This window comes from Drosophila albomicans, unplaced genomic scaffold (genome assembly GCF_009650485.2).
Source record: "Drosophila albomicans strain 15112-1751.03 unplaced genomic scaffold, ASM965048v2 utg000105l_pilon, whole genome shotgun sequence".
Classification (NCBI taxonomy): domain Eukaryota; kingdom Metazoa; phylum Arthropoda; class Insecta; order Diptera; family Drosophilidae; genus Drosophila; species Drosophila albomicans.
Genome location: NW_026263514.1, coordinates 63,580 through 83,749, shown reverse-complemented (window position 1 = coordinate 83,749; position 20,170 = coordinate 63,580). Strand labels below are relative to the sequence as shown.

General features: G+C 41.6%; 1 protein-coding gene across 1 annotated transcript; it reads right to left on the bottom strand.

Annotated features, from left to right (window-relative positions):
• Positions 1–1,249: 1,249 nt before the first annotated feature.
• LOC117577236 (uncharacterized) lies at positions 1,250–9,220 on the bottom strand. Its single transcript, XM_052008287.1, has 3 exons — positions 9,198–9,220; positions 8,914–9,138; positions 1,250–1,382 (listed from the first exon to the last, which is right to left on the bottom strand). Exons 1-3 carry the CDS (start codon positions 9,203–9,205, stop codon positions 1,250–1,252), a joined length of 366 nt encoding a protein of 121 aa, XP_051864247.1. The 5' UTR covers positions 9,206–9,220.
• Between the last annotated feature and the right edge of the window lie 10,950 nt (positions 9,221–20,170).

Genomic DNA, 20,170 nt, shown 5'->3' with positions numbered 1-20,170 from the left:
TTAATTTACATACCTCCAACATCAATATCCATTTTACAAAGTATAAAATTTTTCTTTCGTTTGGATTTGCCAAGCGCACAAAGTCACCAAAAGTTTCCCACCAATTTTGTCACAAAAATCAGCTGTTCAATCACCTGACTTTAAAAATCTATAAAAATTGCAAGGTTGCATTTTTAACAAAAATATTTATTGATACTTTCTATCTAGGGTATCTGGTTTAAATATATAAATAAAAATTAAAATTTTCTTCCATAAAATTTTGGACTTTATGCCACCAAATAGGCAATCCGCCAGTTGTTGCAGCGTCCTGAGTGGTAAGCAAATCGATAGTAGCATCGATAAGCAATTAAAATGTGATAAATGGCGGTTCTAATTCGTTCAAATTAAATTGTTTTCAGGCCTATTTCGGGTTTTTACGGGCTGGGCCTTTTTGCTAAGCCCCGGGCCCACACGAATCTTAATTTTAAGGTCCGGGCCTGTGTAAGCCCGCGGGCCACGAAAAAAAGGCCGGTTCGTGCCCACCTCTAATGACAACTACTATAGTTTACGCTTTTTGTGATTGGCGGGGGCAGAAGTGAGCGTGCGAAAATTTTGAAGAAACTTGATCTGCGTGCAAACATAACATATGCTGTCGAAAAAAATTATAGCTCTATCTCATTTCTCATACGGACAGACGGACATGGGTAGATCGTCTCGGCTATTGGTGCTGATCAAGAATATATATACTTTATAGGGTCGGGAAATGCCTCCTTCTACCTCTAACATACATTTCCTATGGCATAATTGCAGGTTTGTTTACATAAATAAAAACGTAAACAGCAAATTTTACTTATTTACGTGTTGCAATTCTCAAGTGGTTCTAGTTTCGGTCTGCTTGGAGCCTCTCTAGTGGTTGTCCCTGACATGAATGGTGATGGGGGTGATGCCTCAGGTTTCTGGGTCCGCTTTTTGCGGACCAGTCGTTGTGCCAAACCGAACTCCACCTAAAGTAAATTTAAGCTTTTGGCTTAGGCATTTTAATCTGTCCATTTACTTACGTAGCTTGATTTTTATTGTTTATTCTTAACGAATTGGAGAATATATAGATCGGTATTTAGCTCCAATTGATGTCGTTGAAAATACTGCGCTGCGTTGTCTTCGCAATTGCTCCTCCTGCCTCTGTATCAGGCTTATCTTTATTTTCTGGTGCTCGACATTCAGTCGATGCTCCTCACGCATATTTAAGAGCTCTAGCTTTGCCTTCGTCAGCTCAAGCATCTTGGTCTCCGTGGCCAGCTCTTGCTCCCTGCAGCGGAGTTCGGCTTCCTTCATCCTGAAGTACCCTCGTACGCTCGTAGTTTTCGCCCCCGCCGCCCGTCGTCCAACACCCGTTGCCGTTGTGGCTGTAATGCCAACAAGCCGTTAGAAAAAGCCATCTTGACATAATTTTTAAAATTATAATAAAGAATACTCTAGGAACGTTAGAAATTGAGTTAACCTTTCAGTTTACAATTCAGTCGAATTCTAAACAACTCCAAAAATATTCTGCTTGGGTGACTTGACAGCTTTTCATCGATTGACAGCTCTACCAAACTGACAGCTCCAATCTGCCAAGTTGGCAGCTCCAATCTGTCAAGTTTTCAGCTCTAATCTGCCAAGTTGAATTTTTCAATTTGATTAGTTCATCAAATAAATGAACAACAATCTTCAGCAACATTCGGAAACGGTTCAATTCAATTGCGAATTTTTAACCAAATCTTCCTTTTTCTTTTTTTTCCTCGATCTCTAGACCAGCGAAGGAAATTTGTTGCGTGTGAGTCAGAGAACGTTTTCGTTCGATACACTTGTACTCATGAGTATGAGTGTCAAAAAAGGCAAATACTCATGTGTATGGGGGTTGAAAATGCACATTTGATTTTACGCACTCGGGTAAAGCCGGTGCATATACATACATATGTTTGTTTGTATGTATGTATGTATATTGAGATGCAAGAAATGCCGTCGGCTTATGTATGTACATATACATACATATATTTGTTTGTATGTATGTATATTGAGATGCAAGAAATGCCGTCGGCTAAGTGAGTTGTTCTTGTTATTGCTGGTACGCTCTTGCAATCTTTTTATTTCTTTAAAATTTAAATTATTAAACTATTTTTTTTTTTGCTTTTTTTAGTGTATTTATTTGATGACTTATATAATTAATAAAAATTACATCTTAAAGAATTTTTATATGTTTGCAACGAACAAAAACAAGTAAAAACATAACTCTTTTTTAAAGTTCAAGTCAAAACATACCTAATCAGTTATATTTTTATGCTTATAATAAGAATGTAAAAAAAACTAGACTATCTACAGATTCAGATCCCAATCTATTGCGATTTTCAGTAATGACATTTCCAGCTAAGGAAAAGACTTTCAGATGCAGCACTACTGCCAGGTATTGATAAAATATGAAATGCCAGCTTCGAAAGGTTTGGGTAACGATCTTCATTCCTCTTCCACCATTGTATCACATCAAAATCTACTCTTTCTTTGCAATACCGTAGAATTTCATCAAAGGGAGTTTCTACGGCACTGCGATTTGGAGTAGCAACCAATTTTGAAAAGAACAAGTAAGAAAGCTACAGTCGAGTGTACTCGACTGTGAGATACCCGCTACCCATTTGGAATAAAAGCAATATATTTTGCGGTATTATTCTCAAAATATACCAAATATACTGCAAAAATACTAAAAATATACCAAATGGTATATATGTGGTATATCGATATAGCACACCATTCAAAATATACCATAGACGGCACAATATGCCAGATTGCCGGCCAAAGCAACAAAGACCCCTAGTAAGTAGGCGTTTTTGCCCATACACAAGTATTTCTTTAATTACTTCCACAATTTTTTTCTGATCGCAACCAAATTTTCAGGGATCATAACTACTATAGTTATTACTCTATATACCAAAATTTGTAACTCTAGCTTTAAAATTACGCTTGTTATTTGATTTTTTTGATTTGCGGGGGCGGAAGTGGGCGTGGCAAAGATTTGAAACAAACTTGATCTGCGTGCAAACATAACAAATGCTGTCGAAAAAAAATTATAGCTCTATCTCTTATAGTCTCTGAGATCTAGGTGTTCATACGGACAGACGGACATGGCTATATCGTCTCGGATGTTGACGCTGATCAAGAATACATATATGTACTTTATAGGGTCGGAGATGCCTCCTCCTATCTGTTACATACATTTCCTGCCGGCACAAAGTTATAATACCCTTCTACCCTATGGGTAGCGGGTATAAAAATGCTGTTTTTGACACAGTCTGGCTTGGTGGTGCTACAATGGCGCGCTCCTGGCTTGAAGTGGATGGTCTCGACGCATACTCCGTAGCATGATCTGAAAATATATTGTTCTTTCTCAGATACGCAGAAACACTGTATATCAATAATTTCATTTTCCAGCAGATGTACTGCTCTCGGAAACAGGAGAAACGCCACCTTGTGACATATATGTAGTTAAATTTTGTTCCCATATTGTATATTTATGGCGATTCTCTCTTTCAATAATGATATTGACTGCATATCCATCAGGTCAGGATCGCATAGCTCAAAGACGGCAGCACGAAACACAATAATGGCGAGCTTGAGGTTTGTAACTCTTTGAAAATATTTTCAAAGTCCTCAAGCAGCCCGACCAACGTTGTAAGTATTGACTTGCTGACATCCATCAATCTATCGGCCACATGCGTCTCGCTCAAAATTGTATTCACATTTCACATTATGTATTTTATCGAGAATGGACTTCAGCATGGTATAATTGGAGTTCCACCTACATAGTTGGACAAGCAGATTTTAAGGTTGTGTGGAGTTTGTGTTGCAAAATTTGATTTTTTAAAATACTTAACAATTTTACGGCATGATGTAATTGCCTGCTCCAGCTCCGTTGCTTCGTCAAAAGGTTTCTCCAACACATTGGCAAGTGGGTGGCTGCTGCAATTTAATCGGAAATTATTTTCCAATGCTTTTTTTAGATTGGAGCCTCTATCCGTGACAAATTTTATATTGTCAATGGTTTCTAACTCAACGTCAAGGAATAAACTTTTTATTTTGTCCAAAATATTGGATCCCGTTGACTTTTGAAAATCCATCGACTTGACGCCCAAAATAATATCGCATAGACGGCTTTTAATATAATAGTGAAGAGTGACGCCCAGAAAATTTCTTTGGACGTACTGGTCTGTCCACATGTCCACAGTAGCAGCTATTCCACCGTTTTTACTTGCTTCTTTTATTTCCACTGAAATATCCTTCCTCTTATCTTCCGCAAATTTTTGCGCTTTCCGGCATAGCGTAGATGGGACTGGGAAGTAAATCATCGACATCGACGTTTTCCCCATACATAGCACCAATCTTTATAAAATATTGGACCATCGCCTTAAAACCAGGTCCATTAATTGCTGAAAATGGTTGGCAATCTCTCACAACCCATTCAGTGCATATATACCTTATACCTAAGAACACTACGACACTTTTCACAGAAAACCCATCCTTCGACTACGGTTTCATCGTCTTTTAAAATTTCCCGTAAAATGCTCCAAATTAAACTTTTTCCCTTGTGTATATTGGAAAGATGGTATGCTCCACTGTCAACTTTGTTTTTCATGCACTCGGATGTTTCTGCCATAGTTTTTTTTTTTAATTAAAGAACGACAAATTGCTCAAAACACGTAAACTAATTATTTATTATCCGCAATGAAAATCACTTTTAGGACTGTTTTATATTAATAGTTTTTTGACTTCTTTTTCACACAAACTTTCACTTGCAAATTGTTCACAATAGTCTTCTGCATGAATGCATCTAAAACGACAAATGAATCATTTATTCTAAATGTGGGCACACTCTTATTTCTGCACAGTATATTTGGGTGTGAGTGAGTAGGGTAGTATTGTCTGTTTTGATTGACAGTGTTCTCACTCATTCCATAGTTGTACAGCTGTTAATGAGTACAGCAAAATTGGTGTGCAGCAGTCAACACACTGTACAGTGTTTTGGTGTGCAGTTTACTTACTGTACAGTGAGTGAATCTTCATGACTGGTACATACACACATATATAGTTCTCGTGTGTATGTATGTCCGATTAAAAAATAAATTTGAATTTTCGTTTTAAATGTATTTATTACAAAAAAAAGAATTTAGAAAATATTATTATTTAAATTAAAACTAATTATAATATTTATTTTATGTTATTAAAGATCCTATATTTAAATTATTTATATTGTAATGAAGAAACATTATTTTATTTACCATGTCTTCAGTAGAGGCAATTTTTGACCGTTTTTCGCAAATTAAATTTTTGGCAACAGAAAATGCCCTTTCCGATGCAGCACTGCTCGCGGGAGCTGCTAGTATCTTGCAGCTAATTTAATAAAGCAGCGGAAAACGGTCTTTATTTATTGACCACCACTGCAAAACATCAAAATCTTCATTATACGCTTTATTAACATTTTTATATGTGTAAAGCTCATCTTGAATATAAGATAATATGTTAGGGCTATGAATAGGTTCTGAATAATCTGCAAATATGTTATCAATGTCTTGTGTAGGTTGAATTAATTTCTCAATTTCATCATTTTGGCAATTTATATGAATATTAATCATCATTTCTTCAACGTCTTTAAAAGTTTGTTCCTTTTCTAATTCTGAGAATTTTGCTAATTTATTGGTGGGTGGAAACAAAAATAATGCAATGTTGTGATATTTTTTTAAATTTTCTATGACTATTGAATCTATGGACTCTAAAAGCGTTAGTTTGCATTTTTGAACTATTTCAATATCATTTTCATTTGGTGAGCATATGTTTTTTAACTTATTTATATGTGGAACCGTCAAGTGCAATGTTGGATAATTGCTACCCTCTAGCATTTTAGAGCAACATTCAAATGGTGCAAGAAGGTTGACGATTCCGCTAATGTTATTTAAATTAATATCTGTAATTCTTGAAATTTCATTTTTATCTACCAAAATCTGCGAAATTTCCATCCAATTTAGCTCAACCGACTTAAAGAGGTTAACTACGGTATTCCAACGAGTTGGACAGTAGCTTTTTAGGGTGCAAATTTATACTACAAAATGAACATGAAATACATACATATATTTAACAATCACTGTTTTTGCCTGGAGGTCTGGCACTAAATAACATCAAACATACAAAAGACAATCACAAACATATAAAACAACACATACTACTTTGTTACAAAATTAAATAATAAAATAAAGCCGTAATTCTTTTTGCAAGCTAAATAGTGCTTTTGAACTTTAAAATTTTGTTTTTTACATCTTAAGATAATAATAAGATTTCAGAAAATTAGAGAAAATAAAAATAATACAATTACTATTATTAAAAGTTTAAATTGTAAGTCATCAAAAATCAATGCGCGATTAGATTTTACTTCTGTCAGTAAAGTTGAAAGGGAATGAAAAAATTTAAATCGCATTAAAAAAAAAACAAAATATGCATACATATATTCTCGATCGGGAGTTGAACCTGGACCCACAACACGTTGGGCTTGCAAACTACCAGCAGAGCCATCGCGGTCCTTGTGCAAGTGCCATTTAACTGCAAACATATAGAACGCGAGCAATTGTTGTTGTCCTCCAAAACTTCATATGCATACACATACTAATATAGGCGAGCATGTAGATACATGCACGCATACATAGAAATGAAAGCAGAGCGCAACGAAATACGCCCGTGCTCATCGCTCCGCATTTGATCTGCGAATGAACTCAACGCTGCGCGCTGCGTTAGAACTTCGAATTTTCCAATGTTCGAATCGCAGCGCACGGCCCGACTGGGGCTGCAATAATACTGTTTTTAATGATACCTTTTGGATGTATGACTTGACGCATCTATGTATTGTATGGTTAGTGATGAAAACGTAAACAGCAAATTTTACTTATTTATCTGTTGCAATTCTCAAGTGGTTCTAGTTTCGGTTTGCTTGGAGCCTCTCTAGTGGTTGTCACTGATATGAACGATGGGTCAGTAGCTGGGAGTGATGCCTTAGGTTCTGGGTCCGCTTTTTGCGGACCAGTCGGTAGAGCTGGGAAAACATCAATGTTGGCCACAATCGATGTTGTCGATATTTTGGTATGAAAACATCGATTATAATCGATTATCGCCGTTTAAATTTAACTTATTTAATTGAGATCATAAAGGATGCTGTTTATGTTCAAAAATAACAACATATTAACTATTTTTGGTTTGAGAGAGCTCCAGCGCTCACTAATGACTTGGCCAGCTTTGCTGAAAATCCTCTCGGACGCCGTGAAAGATGCTGGAACGCAAAAGTATTGTTTTGCAATGCTTTTCAAAGCTTTCATGGAATCTGAGCATATCTATAAAAAATAACCATTAGATTTAAAAGCATATATTGAACAATTTCAAACCTCTCTAAAAGGCGACGTTCTCCGGGGAATTTGGAGCCTCCAAATATTGCCTTAGAGCGCTATAATAGCATCTGTCCTCGTCGACTTAGATTTAACAGCGACTGCTGTAGGAACCAGAGAACGGCACGGGTATACACACTCAACGGGTGCACCCGTTACTCATGTGCCTTTTCGGTAGCCTTACACTCGCGAGTGCGAGTGGCCAAAAATACACACACTCGCGAGCCTTATACTCATGAGCAATAAGTGTATCGCGAGCCTTACACTCGCGAGTGCGAGTGCCGAGGCATACTCGCCACTCGCGAGCCTTACACTCGCGAGTGCGAGTGCCGAGGCATACTCGGCAATTTGCGATCGGTGATTCTATGCACTCGGTAAAGCCGGTGCCGGTGGTTATGGGTGGACCGGCACGATTGTATGTATGTACATACATATGTACGTTTGTGTGTATGTATATTGAGATGCAAGAAATGCCGTCGGCTTTTTGTATTGTTCTTGTTATTGCTGGTGCGCTGTTCTTGCACTCATTTTATTTCTTGAAAATTTAAATTCGAAAACTATTTTTTGGCTTTGTGTAGTGTATTTATTTTGATGTCTTATATAATAAATAAAAATTAAATTTTAATTTTTAAAGAATTTTTATATATTGATAAGGAAACAAACAAGTAAAAATACGACTAATCTGTTTTATTTTATGCTTATAATAAGAATGTAAAAAATAAATTTCAGGAAAAACCACCTGATATTTTATTTGACCATTTGTCAAAGTAAAAAAACACCCCAAAAATCATTCAAAGAAGTCAAAAAGTCATAAAATCTACCCGCGAGCCGCGACACACAAGCATCAATAGGGGTGGGGGAAAACACCCGAGTATTTGCTCAGACACTCGCGAGTGTCTGATCAAACACTCGCGAGTGTCTGAGCAAAACACTCGCGAGTGTCAGAGCATTTCGTCAAGAGTGTCTAAAATGATCGGTTGCACGAAGAACAACCACCCGCGAGACACAAGTGTGTACAAGCCGAGTGCCTAAAATGATCGGGTGCCGAATAGGCGAGTGCAAGAAAGGCTCGAGTATGACAATGACTCATACTCGCAGCACTCGCATGATTTTGAATGAGTGTGTATCTCTCACTCGGTTTGCGAGTGCACGAGTAGCACTCGCACTCTTAAAAGTACGGGTGTGAGTCGAGTGTCGAAATTTGCCACCCGTGACGATGTCTGGCTCGCACGTACTTTCGTGTTCCTCATTATTTATTGAAGTCAATTCATATCTTAAAGGGGAAGCAAGAGAAATAGTCAACCAGGCGAACATTTTTGATTTTCCAGTGCACACATTCAAGAATTTAATTATAGTTCTTAAGGGATGTATTCCCGAGCTGGACCGCTTCAAACTTATTGAAAATACCTTAATTTGAATGATAAACCGAAATTCAATCCCATAAAGAATTATTTCTTGACTTAATCTCTTTTTGAAAAGTTCACACCTAAAATTTTCTATAATGGACATTACGAAAGTTGCGGGCTCCACGTCTGTTAGCTTAATCTCTCCAGTCGTTCCCTCGGTAAAGTTTCCATAGCACATGCGCTCAAAGACTTCGGACGCACACGAGAAGATCAATTTATGGCCTAAATAGACCTTATCATTGATGATAAATTTACAATCGGTGTTACGATCAGAATCCAGAATTGCAGTCAACGCTTTTCCAAGCCTGAAACAATTCTTTGTTGAATACAAGTTTGCGAAAAATAGTTCAACGAAAGTACTCACCAATTCATAGTTTTAGTTTTTATTTTCTTCAGAACACAAAATCTATGATGTTTAATGATTTAATTTGATGTACAAAATATCAGTAAAAAAAATTGAAACAAATTTGCACACAAAAGCACGACTGAGCTCCAATGTGACTGAGTTCAATATTCTGGAAACTATGTAAAGGCCGCCTCAAACAAATTTGCCTACTATGATCAAGAATAAAAAAAAGGGCGTCACAATATGTACATACATATATGATTTTTGAAGTCTAATAGAACCTCATCAACACTTGAACAAGTAAGAAAGCACCCTCGACTGTGAGATACCCGCTACCCATTTTGAATAAAAGCAAAATATACTCTCAAAATATTAAATAGAAAAATGCACGTATTCTCGATCGGGATTTGAACTTGAGCACCACCGACCGGGTGGTAAAAAAAAAAAGTTTGTACCAGACATCGTCACGGGTGGCAAATTTCGACACTCGACTCATACCCGTACTTTTAAGAGTGCGAGTGCTACTCGTGCACTCGCAAACCGAGTGAGAGATACACACCAGAGAACGGCACGGGTATACACACTCAACGGGTGCACCCGTTACTCATGTGCCTTTTCGGTAGCCTTACACTCGCGAGTGCGAGTGGCCAAAAATACACACACTCGCGAGCCTTATACTCATGAGCAATAAGTGTATCGCGAGCCTTACACTCGCGAGTGCGAGTGCCGAGGTATACTCGCACACTCGCGAGCCTTACACTCGCGAGTGCGAGTGCCGAGGCATACTCGCAATTTGCGATCGGTGATTCTATGCACTCGGGTAAAGCCGGTGCCGGTGGTTATGGGTGGACCGGCACGATTGTATGTATGTACATACATAAGTACGTTTGTGTGTATGTATATTGAGATGCAAGAAATGCCGTCAGCTTTTTGTATTGTTCTTGTTATTGCTGGTGCGCTGTTCTTGCACTCATTTTATTTCTTGAAAATTTAAATTCGAAAACTATTTTTTGGCTTTGTGTAGTGTATTTATTTGATGTCTTATATAATAAATAAAATTAAATTTTAATTTAAAGAATTTTTTATATATTGATAAGGAACAAAACAAGTAAAATACAACTAATCCTGTTTTATTTTTATGCTTATAATAAGAATGTAAAAAATAAATTTTCAGGAAAAACCACCTGATATTTTATTTGACCATTTGTCAAAGTAAAAAAACACCCAAAAATCATTCAAAGAAGTCAAAAGTCATAAAATCTACCCGCGAGCCGCGACACACAAGCATCAATAGGGGTGGGGGAAAAACACCCGAGTATTTGCTCAGACACTCGCGAGATCGGTTGCACGAAGAACAACCACCCGCGAGACACAAGTGTGTACAAGCCGAGTGCCTAAAAAGATCGGGTGCCGAATAGGCGAGTGCAAGAAAGGCTCGAGTATGACAATGACTCATACTCGCAGCACTCGCATGATTTTGAATGAGTGTGTATCTCTTACTCGGTTTGCGAGTGCACGAGTAGCACTCGCACTCTTAAAAGTACGGGTGTGAGTCGAGTGTCGAAATTTGCCACCCGTGACGATGTCTGATACATACGTACATACTGATGTGCATGCTTAACCGCGTGTATAAGTACTTCTGCGAGTGAAGTAACAGATTGGCAGGGCAGCGGTAGTCGCACTCGACATACCCTACCCTTTTTTTTGAATTTTTTATGCCAAGTGATATATTTAGTGTGTGTATTTGAGAGCAACTCCAGCTCAAGTGTCGGTGTATAGGCTTACTCCAGCCAGTGTCCCACACACAAAGACATACACACACACACATATACACACCTACATATAAATACACTTCTCCTTCCACCACATATCCATATACAAATATATAAATAATTTTTGTTTTTTCTGTGACAATTTATTTATTATTTTTTCCATCCAGCGCATTTTTAACCACATTTGTGTTTTTTCCAGCATATTGTGTTTTTGTGGTATTTTCCGTGCTTTTTTTTGTTCTTGTTTTCGACAATCATTTGCTTGATTGTCGCAGGAATTTTCCCCCGCCCCCGCCGTTCGTTGCTTGTGTCCGCAGTCCGTACCCATTTAGGTACAAAATACCTCAGCACTACCTGTGGTATTTTTTCTAGTATTTTCTTTGGTATTTTTTTTTTACTAGTTGCTACGTGCCTTCCGTTTCGTTTCCACCTTCTGGGCCGATAAGACTAAAGCTAGACTGTCCGTGCCTTCTACTAGCGCCGCTAGGGTTTCGAGTAACCCCCCTTTTCCTAGATCCAAGAGGGATCGGCTCTTCGTGCTCCAGCACATCGCCAGTTCACACCAAAAGGGAGGTCCCGCACGGTCAGCTAGTGTTTTCGCCCACTTCCGGTACCAAGCCTCTGATCCTCGTCACGAAACCTCCGTCTGTTCTAAGACCAAGGTTGCTTCCGTCCCATTCCTCGGCCAATTGTTACTCGTTCTCAAAGCAAAAATGCACACAATGTAGTAGATTCGGCATTGAATAAGTTCATCGCCGCGACTGACCGTATAAGTCACTTTGCGGCGCGACTTTAACAGGCTTCTACTGACAGCGCGTCCTTGTACACGTGCCAGGTCCGGAGGGACCAGATGCGTGCCTTGTGGGACAAGGTCGAGAAGGAATACGAGGCTTGCTCCTGCGTCATGTCGGATGAAATGACGACAGACGAGTTGCCTACCATTCAGGCAAAATATGATTACTGCTATATTCTCTATGAGCAGTGGTCCGCTCAGCTAAGTGAGCAAATAGCTGATGCCTCCCAGGCTCTCACTCCCCGTACACCCGTACAAACGCAAGCCGTGCCGTTCATGTCCACAGGGTGTCGCCTACCTCCGTGCGACACCGAAGTTTTCGGAGGCGATTACACTCGCTGGCCCACCTTCCGAGACTTATTCACGGCTATTTACATCCGAAATCCAAGACTGTCGGAAGTTGAGAAACTTTTCCATCTCAACTCCAAGACCAGCGGTGAAGCCCATGCCATTGTGTCAAAGTCTCCTTTGACCAATGAGGGGTTTCAGTCGGCGTGGTCCAGCTTGACGGAGCGTTTCGAGAACAAACGGTTGCTCGTGAACAGTCAGCTGCGAATCCTTTTTAATTTGCCCGCCATTCGACAAGAGTCGGGTGCAGCCATTCAGGAGTTGCAGAGCACCATCCAAGGGTGCTTGACGGCCTTAGAGCACTCAAGGATCAACACGGAGAATTGGGATTGCATCCTGGTTTTCCTGTGTTCTTCGAGGCTCTCCAAATTGACCATTTTCTCTTTGGGAACAGTCATACAAAATAAGAGCGACATCTCTAACGTGGTTTGACATGAACGCTTTCCTTCTAGAGCGGTATCGCACCTAGAAGCGATAGCGGAAGTGTCAGCCAGCACGAGCGCTCCGACGGTTCCACGGCCTCACGCAAGGAGGCCCGTCGCCAAGCAGGTCTACTCCTTTGAGAGTCGGGTGACTTCAAAAACCCAGTCCTGCAAGTTGTGTTCCCGGAGAATCACCCGATTCGCTTGTGCCCTCGTTTCCTCCAGATGGGTATCAATGATAGGGTCAATTATATAAAGCAACAGAAGCTGTGACTAAATGTTTCGCACGAGGCCATATCCTGGCCGAGTGCACAAGTGCGCACAGCTGCTTTAGTTGCAAGGGTCGTCATCATACACTCTTGCATCGAGTGAGCCCGGCGCCGACAGTCACAACCCCATTCCATCTCCAATACAGTCCACTTCCACCCAGTCAGCTAACGTCCAATCTTTCATGGCAGTTAACACACAAGGTGTTCTGCTGAGTACAGCTGTTGTACACATCTGCCATCACGGCGTTCGGCACACAGCTCGGGCTCTGATCGATTCTGGATCAGAGGCCACCTTCATTTCTGAACGATTGTTCAAGCGCTTGAGGATGCCATACACATCCGTTCAAGCCCACGTCTCTGGGTTGACTCAAGTTGTAGCAGCCCAGCCCCGAAAGCATTGCCAATTCCCTAATTGGCTCCCGCTGCGACCAGATCTGCAAATTGAGGCGTCGGCTTTTGTCCTTCCTCAATTAGCAGGAAAACTGCCCTCATGCGCTGTCCCACAAACCATCCTCGACAATCTGCCAAGCATCCCGCTGGCCGACCCCCAGTTCTATGAGAGTTCGCAGATAGACGTGCTTTTAGGCGCGGATATCCTCCCATCCGTTCTTCTCGGCGGCTCTCGTCCGAACGTTTGTGGGACCCTCATTGGTCAAGAGACCATTTTCGGTTGGATCCTGACCGGCCCAGTGTCGGAATCCACTTCTAACTCCATCTCGTCCTTTTCGACTCGACTGTCCGTCGATCGAACTCCTACGATCGGTCCTGTGACAGGACCCCCCTCCAAATCTATTTCAGTTTTTTTCGCTCGACTGTCCGTCGAACGAACCCTTAAGAATGGTCCTGTGATAGGACCCTCCTCTACATCTATTTCAGCTTCGAATGGTCCTGTGACGGGACCCCACTCTGATCCTTCATCGGTTCGACTGTCCGTCGAACGATCCTCTAAACGCAAGCCTTTGTTAGGCCCCAATTCAAAAACTTTTCGACACCTTCGGCTCGACTTTCCGTCGAACGAAACTTTGGCATTGGTCCTGTGACAGGACCCCACTCGAAACCTCTTTCAGCTCAACGATCCCGACGGAGACGAAGTCTTCCTCTGCACCGATGGCACCGGTCGCTCCTCGCGGGGTTTCCGTGCCTCCCGGCACAACCTCGCGCCAGCCCAGGAGCCGACGCGACCACCCGGCACCCTCCAGAGAGAACACCAAGGACGTCCCATGTCAACGATTCCCAGGCCGGCATCCACAGGCCCACTCACCACGCACCAGGCCCGTGCCTAGCTCCCCAGACGGCACTTTCCAGTGCGAAGGAGTGAGCATACTTTCCCACCTCGCGGTCTGGCTACACATGGGGACAGCGGCTTTCGAAGCGCGAGTTGTCCAGTAAGCCGCATCAGCGAGTCGTTGCCAGGAGCCTTGGCCTCTCCATCACTCGCATGGGCGCTGAAGGAGTCTGCACGGCGTCGTTGCGCTCCAAGACACACCCACTCTATCTATCCTGTTATCGTCCTGCCGGGTATCCTCCCAAGTTTTATATTTTTTGCAATCCCAATATTGCAAGGGGGGGAGAATGTTGATGCGAGCGCATTGTAGGTGAGGGCACACACCTCCGTTCCGCCGACCGAAAAGCACTCAAAGCTTTTTCGCTCACTAGCAATGCGCTCTATGCGTAAGAATGCACTCAAGCTCCAGTGCTCTCAGCTTCTCTCTCCCACAACTCAGCGCGGCTCAGCCATAGATCGACGAAATGCCGTCGGCATTTTCTCTATTGTGAGTTTCCAACCACGTCTCTTTTCGATCGGTATAATTACCCAACTCTGTGCGCCACAAAAACCCGCCAAGTTTACAAATAAATCTACAATATATATTTAGTGAAAAAAAAACGCGAGTGTTTTTATTTCGGAAGAAGAAACTTTGGAACTCTTTCAGCGCCCCCACGAACAATTGTTTTCAGCTGTTTGATTTACATGCGTGCGAAACTAAAAAGCGCGGTAAAAATTTTTGTTTACTTCCGAGCGTGCCAAAATTGGTTGTGGCTGACAATCCATTGTCTCCATTGCATCAGCCAAAGAACTGCAAGTGCCATGATCATTTGAGCTTGTATCAAATGATGCTGCTGTCCATTTATCAGAAAGTTCCCTAACATACTTCCGTTAGGCGCTGTCCATTAATACGTAATCACTTACCGGGTTGGGGGTCAAAGAAAGTGATTATGTTTTGATTACATGAGAGGGAGGGGTATTGGACAATGATTACGTAATCATTTTTATAAAAATATATATCGCCGATTACTCCGTCAATAAGTACCGAATGCAACTCTATAATTAAGTCGATATACATATTCTATTATTTTTATATCGAAAATCAGCTGTGCTTTTTTGACTCAAAAAATATTCGTTAAGAATTTTGTGAATTTTGTGCTGCAGTTGAGAACAAATAATGCCAAAATCAAAAAAAAAAGCCAAACAGCAGCGGCGTAATCAGCCGCAGATGCGGCTAGATGCGGGCTCTCCTGAAGACAACAGGAACGGGGATAGAACAGTGGAGACCAACAACAATGGAGGCAATGGGATTGACTCAGGTAAATACATCGGTATCCTTATATAAGGGGTGCTCATTGAGCACTGCTCAACGCCTATACACTGAGTGCACTTTTGTTTTTGTAGATGCTCTGTGCTTATGGGTAGTGCGCCGCTACATACATATGTGCACGTTTCTGGTGTCTGTCATAAGATGAGCACCCTGCCTATATATAGTATTTATATGTTTGTAAATATCTTATCTTTTGATTTTAATGAAGCTAGACATTTTATATACATTTAATACTCACTTATATATATATATTTTTGTTGTTTCCTCTAATTACTTAGCAGGAGCAGAACGAAATTGACAAAATGACGGCTACATGGACAGAAATAATGAACCGGAGAAATGGTGAATTAAATGAAAGTAAAATGAAAGTGACCCAGATTGAGCTGGAAAACATGCAGCTGAAAACAAATAATTAGGCCAAAGAAGTCAAGCTGTACGATACGATATAAAGCTTAATACATTCCGATGTTAATAAATTCGTTCAATACTAATTTTAATCATGTCTTGAAGGGTGAGCTGAAGAACAACTATTATGCAAAAGTCAAGGAATGTTTCATGATGGAACAAAAACTTGACCAGACTGAGGCAATAGTGCAACATTATGAGGGGATTATAAAGGCATCGATAGAAAATCATAGACAGGTACATACAATTATTAACAATATAGTAATTGTCAATAGTATCTATAATAATTAATTTTAGTCACAAATATCGATGGAGTGTGCTATTCAAAAAACCCCCCGACGACTTTAATCGCGAAGCTGCTAATAAAGGTGTTAAGAGAGAGAGATTGATGCTGCGTCCGACGACGGTTCAACGATTTCAAATACAGCTGCAACTGCAGTTGCTACAAGATTAAGAATCGTCGAATTTATTTAAACAAGTAAAAAAAAAACTGCATTTGCATTTATACAATAGATTCGCACATCGTCTGCAAGGGAATTGCAGATTCGGTATACCGAAGATTTTTTAGTTTACTGCATTGTTATCGCTTTTGTTTGATTTAATTGAAACAAATGTCCAAGCTGTGTGAATAAATAAAAGAAACACAACTCTGTCTATATTCGAGTGGGGAAAGCGGAAGTGAACTGGAAGTGAAGGAAGTTGAGTGTATGCATAACATTTTTTGGGGGCAGCAACATTTCTAATGATTTGATTTGTTGTTTGTGTCTCTCTTGCTTCTTTTTTGCTTACGAGTAGTTTTCTAAACAAAATTCGTGAGCAATATTTGCATTTGTTTTGTTTTTTTATTTGCATGTGTTGTTGATTTTGTCATTATGTAAATTGTTTAAGGCAGTGCGCCTTAAATTGTTTTGACTGTTTTGTATTTGTGTATAGTACGTAATCAGCTCATTTCACTTAGTTATCGCATTCCCAGCTGACTATAAAGTAATTGTTATTCTCATTCTTAAACTATATGACCTTTTTTTATTTCCTTTTTTGTTTCTTTATTTGCCATATATATAAGTAAATATGTTATTTCTTATTTCGATAAGATGCCGTTCAATTGTAGTTGTATTTATTTCTCTCTTTTATACCCCGCTACCCATAGAGTAGAAGGGTATTATAACTTTGTGCCGGCAGGAAAATGTATGTAACAGATAGGAGGAGGCATCTCCGACCCTATAAAGTACATATATGTATTCTTGATCAGCGTCAACATCCGAGACGATCTAGCCATGTCCGTCTGTGTGTCTGTCCGTCTGTCCGTATGAAACACTGAATCTCAGAGACTATAAGAGATAGAGCTATAATTTTTTTTTCGACAGCATTTGTTATGTTTGCACGCAGATCAAGTTTGTTTCAAATTTTTGCCACGCCTACTTCCGCCCCCGCAAATCAAAAAATCTAATACCAAGCGAAATCTTAAAGCTAGAGTGGGCGAATTTTGGCGTATATATGATTCCTGAAAATTTGGTTGCGATCAGATAAAAAATTGTCGAAGTTATTAAAGAAATACTTTTGTATGGGAAAAAACGCCTACTTACTAGGGGTCTTAGTTGCTTTGGCTGACAATCTGGTATATTGTGCCATCTATGGTATATTTTGAATGCGGTCTATGTCGATTATACCAAATATACCATTTGGTATATTTTAGTATTTTGCAGTATATTCGTATATTTTGAGAAAATATCGCAAAATATATTTCTTTTATTCAAAATGGGTAGCGGGTATCTCACAGTCGAGTACACTCGACTGTAGCTTTCTTACTTGTTTAAATTGTGCGCCAACTTTTGTTTACATTTGAACAGCTGACATTTCAGAGCTGCCATATTGAGAATTTTTACCGTTGTCCATATTTTCTCGGTTCGTGTCAATGAAAACCCGAAACGGGAATTTAAAAAACGAAAAAAAACCGAGTGAAGTGAAATAGGTTATTAGTCTCTCTATATACCCGAAACATATTGCGTTTCTATAAGAGGAAGAAACAATAAAAATTTCCTCCAGCTGACGGATGAGTCCTTATCAACAACATACTAGAACCACTTGAGAATTGCAACAGACGAATAAGTAAAATTTACTATTTACGTTTTTACGACTTAACAAGGCTTCTACTGACAGCGCGTCCTTGTACACGTGCCAGGTCCGGAGGGACCAGATGCGTGCCTTGTGGGACAAGGTCGAGAAGGAATACGAGGCTTGCTCCTGCGTCATGTCGGATGAAATGACGACAGACGAGTTGCCTACCATTCAGGCAAAATATGATTACTGCTATATTCTCTATGAGCAGTGGTCCGCTCAGCTAAGTGAGCAAATAGCTGATGCCTCCAGGCTCTCACTCCCGTACACCCGTACAAACGCAAGCCGTGCCGTTCATGTCCACAGGGTGTCGCCTACCTCCGTGCGACACCGAAGTTTTCGGAGGCGATTACACTCGCTGGCCCACCTTCCGAGACTTATTCACGGCTATTTACATCCGAAATCCAAGACTGTCGAAGTTGAGAAACTTTTCCATCTCAACTCCAAGACCAGCGGTGAAGCCCATGCCATTGTGTCAAAGTCTCCTTTGACCAATGAGGGGTTTCAGTCGGCGTGGTCCAGCTTGACGGAGCGTTTCGAGAACAAACGGTTGCTCGTGAACAGTCAGCTGCGAATCCTTTTTTAATTTGCCCCGCCATTCGACAAGAGTCGGGTGCAGCCATTCAGGAGTTGCAGAGCACCATCCAAGGGTGCTTGACGGCCTTAGAGCACTCAAGGATCAACACGGAGAATTGGGATTGCATCCTGGTTTTCCTGTGTTCTTCGAGGCTCCCCAAATTGACCATTTCTCTTTGGGAACAGTCCATACAAAATAAGAGCGACATTCTAACGTGGGTTGACATGAACGCTTTCCTTCTAGAGCGGTATCGCACCCTAGAAGCGATAGCGGAAGTGTCAGCCAGCACGAGCGCTCCGACGGTTCCACGGGCCTCACGCAAGGAGGCCCCCGTCGCCAAGCAGGTCTACTCCTTTGAGAGTCGGGTGACTTCAAAAACCCAGTCCTGCAAGTTGTGTTCCCGGGAGAATCACCCGATTCGCTTGTGCCCTCGTTTCCTCCAGATGGGTATCAATGATAGGGTCAATTATATAAAGCAACAGAAGCTGTGACTAAATTGTTTCGCACGAGGCCATATCCTGGCCGAGTGCACAAGTGCGCACAGCTGCTTTAGTTGCAAGGGTCGTCATCATACACTCTTGCATCGAGTGAGCCCGGCGCCGACAGTCACAACCCCCATTCCATCTCCAATACAGTCCACTTCCACCCAGTCAGCTAACGTCCAATCTTTCATGGCAGTTAACACACAAGGTGTTCTGCTGAGTACAGCTGTTGTACACATCTGCCATCACGGCGTTCGGCACACAGCTCGGGCTCTGATCGATTCTGGATCAGAGGCCACCTTCATTTCTGAACGATTGTTCAAGCGCTTGAGGATGCCATACACATCCGTTCAAGCCCACGTCTCTGGGTTGACTCAAGTTGTAGCAGCCCAGCCCCGAAAGCATTGCCAATTCCTAATTGGCTCCCGCTGCGACCAGATCTGCAATTGAGGCGTCGGCTTTTGTCCTTCCTCAATTAGCAGGAAACTGCCCTCATGCGCTGTCCACAAACCATCCTCGACAATCTGCCAAGCATCCCGCTGGCCGACCCCCAGTTCTATGAGAGTTCGCAGATAGACGTGCTTTTAGGCGCGGATATCCTCCCATCCGTTCTTCTCGGCGGCTCTCGTCCGAACGTTTGTGGGACCCTCATTGGTCAAGAGACCATTTTCGGTTGGATCCTGACCGGCCCAGTGTCGGAATCCACTTCTAACTCCATCTCGTCCTTTTCGACTCGACTGTCCGTCGATCGAACTCCTACGATCGGTCCTGTGACAGGACCCCCCTCCAAATCTATTTCAGTTTTTCGGCTCGACTGTCCGTCGAACGAACCCTTAAGAATGGTCCTGTGATAGGACCCTCCTCTACATCTATTTCAGCTTCGAATGGTCCTGTGACGGGACCCCACTCTGATCCTTCATCGGTTCGACTGTCCGTCGAACGATCCTCTAAACGCAAGCCTTTGTTAGGCCCCAATTCAAAAACTTTTTCGACACCTTCGGCTCGACTTTCCGTCGAACGAAACTTTGGCATTGGTCCTGTGACAGGACCCCACTCGAAACCTCTTTCAGCTCAACGATCCCGGACGGAGACGAAGTCTTCCTCTGCACCGATGGCACCGGTCGCTCCTCGCGGGGTTTCCGTGCCTCCCGGCACAACCTCGCGCCAGCCCAGGAGCCGACGCGACCACCCGGCACCCTCCAGAGAAGAACCAC

Coding starts and splice junctions, on each gene's coding strand:
- LOC117577236 (XM_052008287.1), bottom strand. Junction 1,383..8,913: donor TCCATTATAGAAAATTTTAG/GTGTGAACTTTT, acceptor TTGGCATTACAG/CCACAACGGCAACGGGTGTT.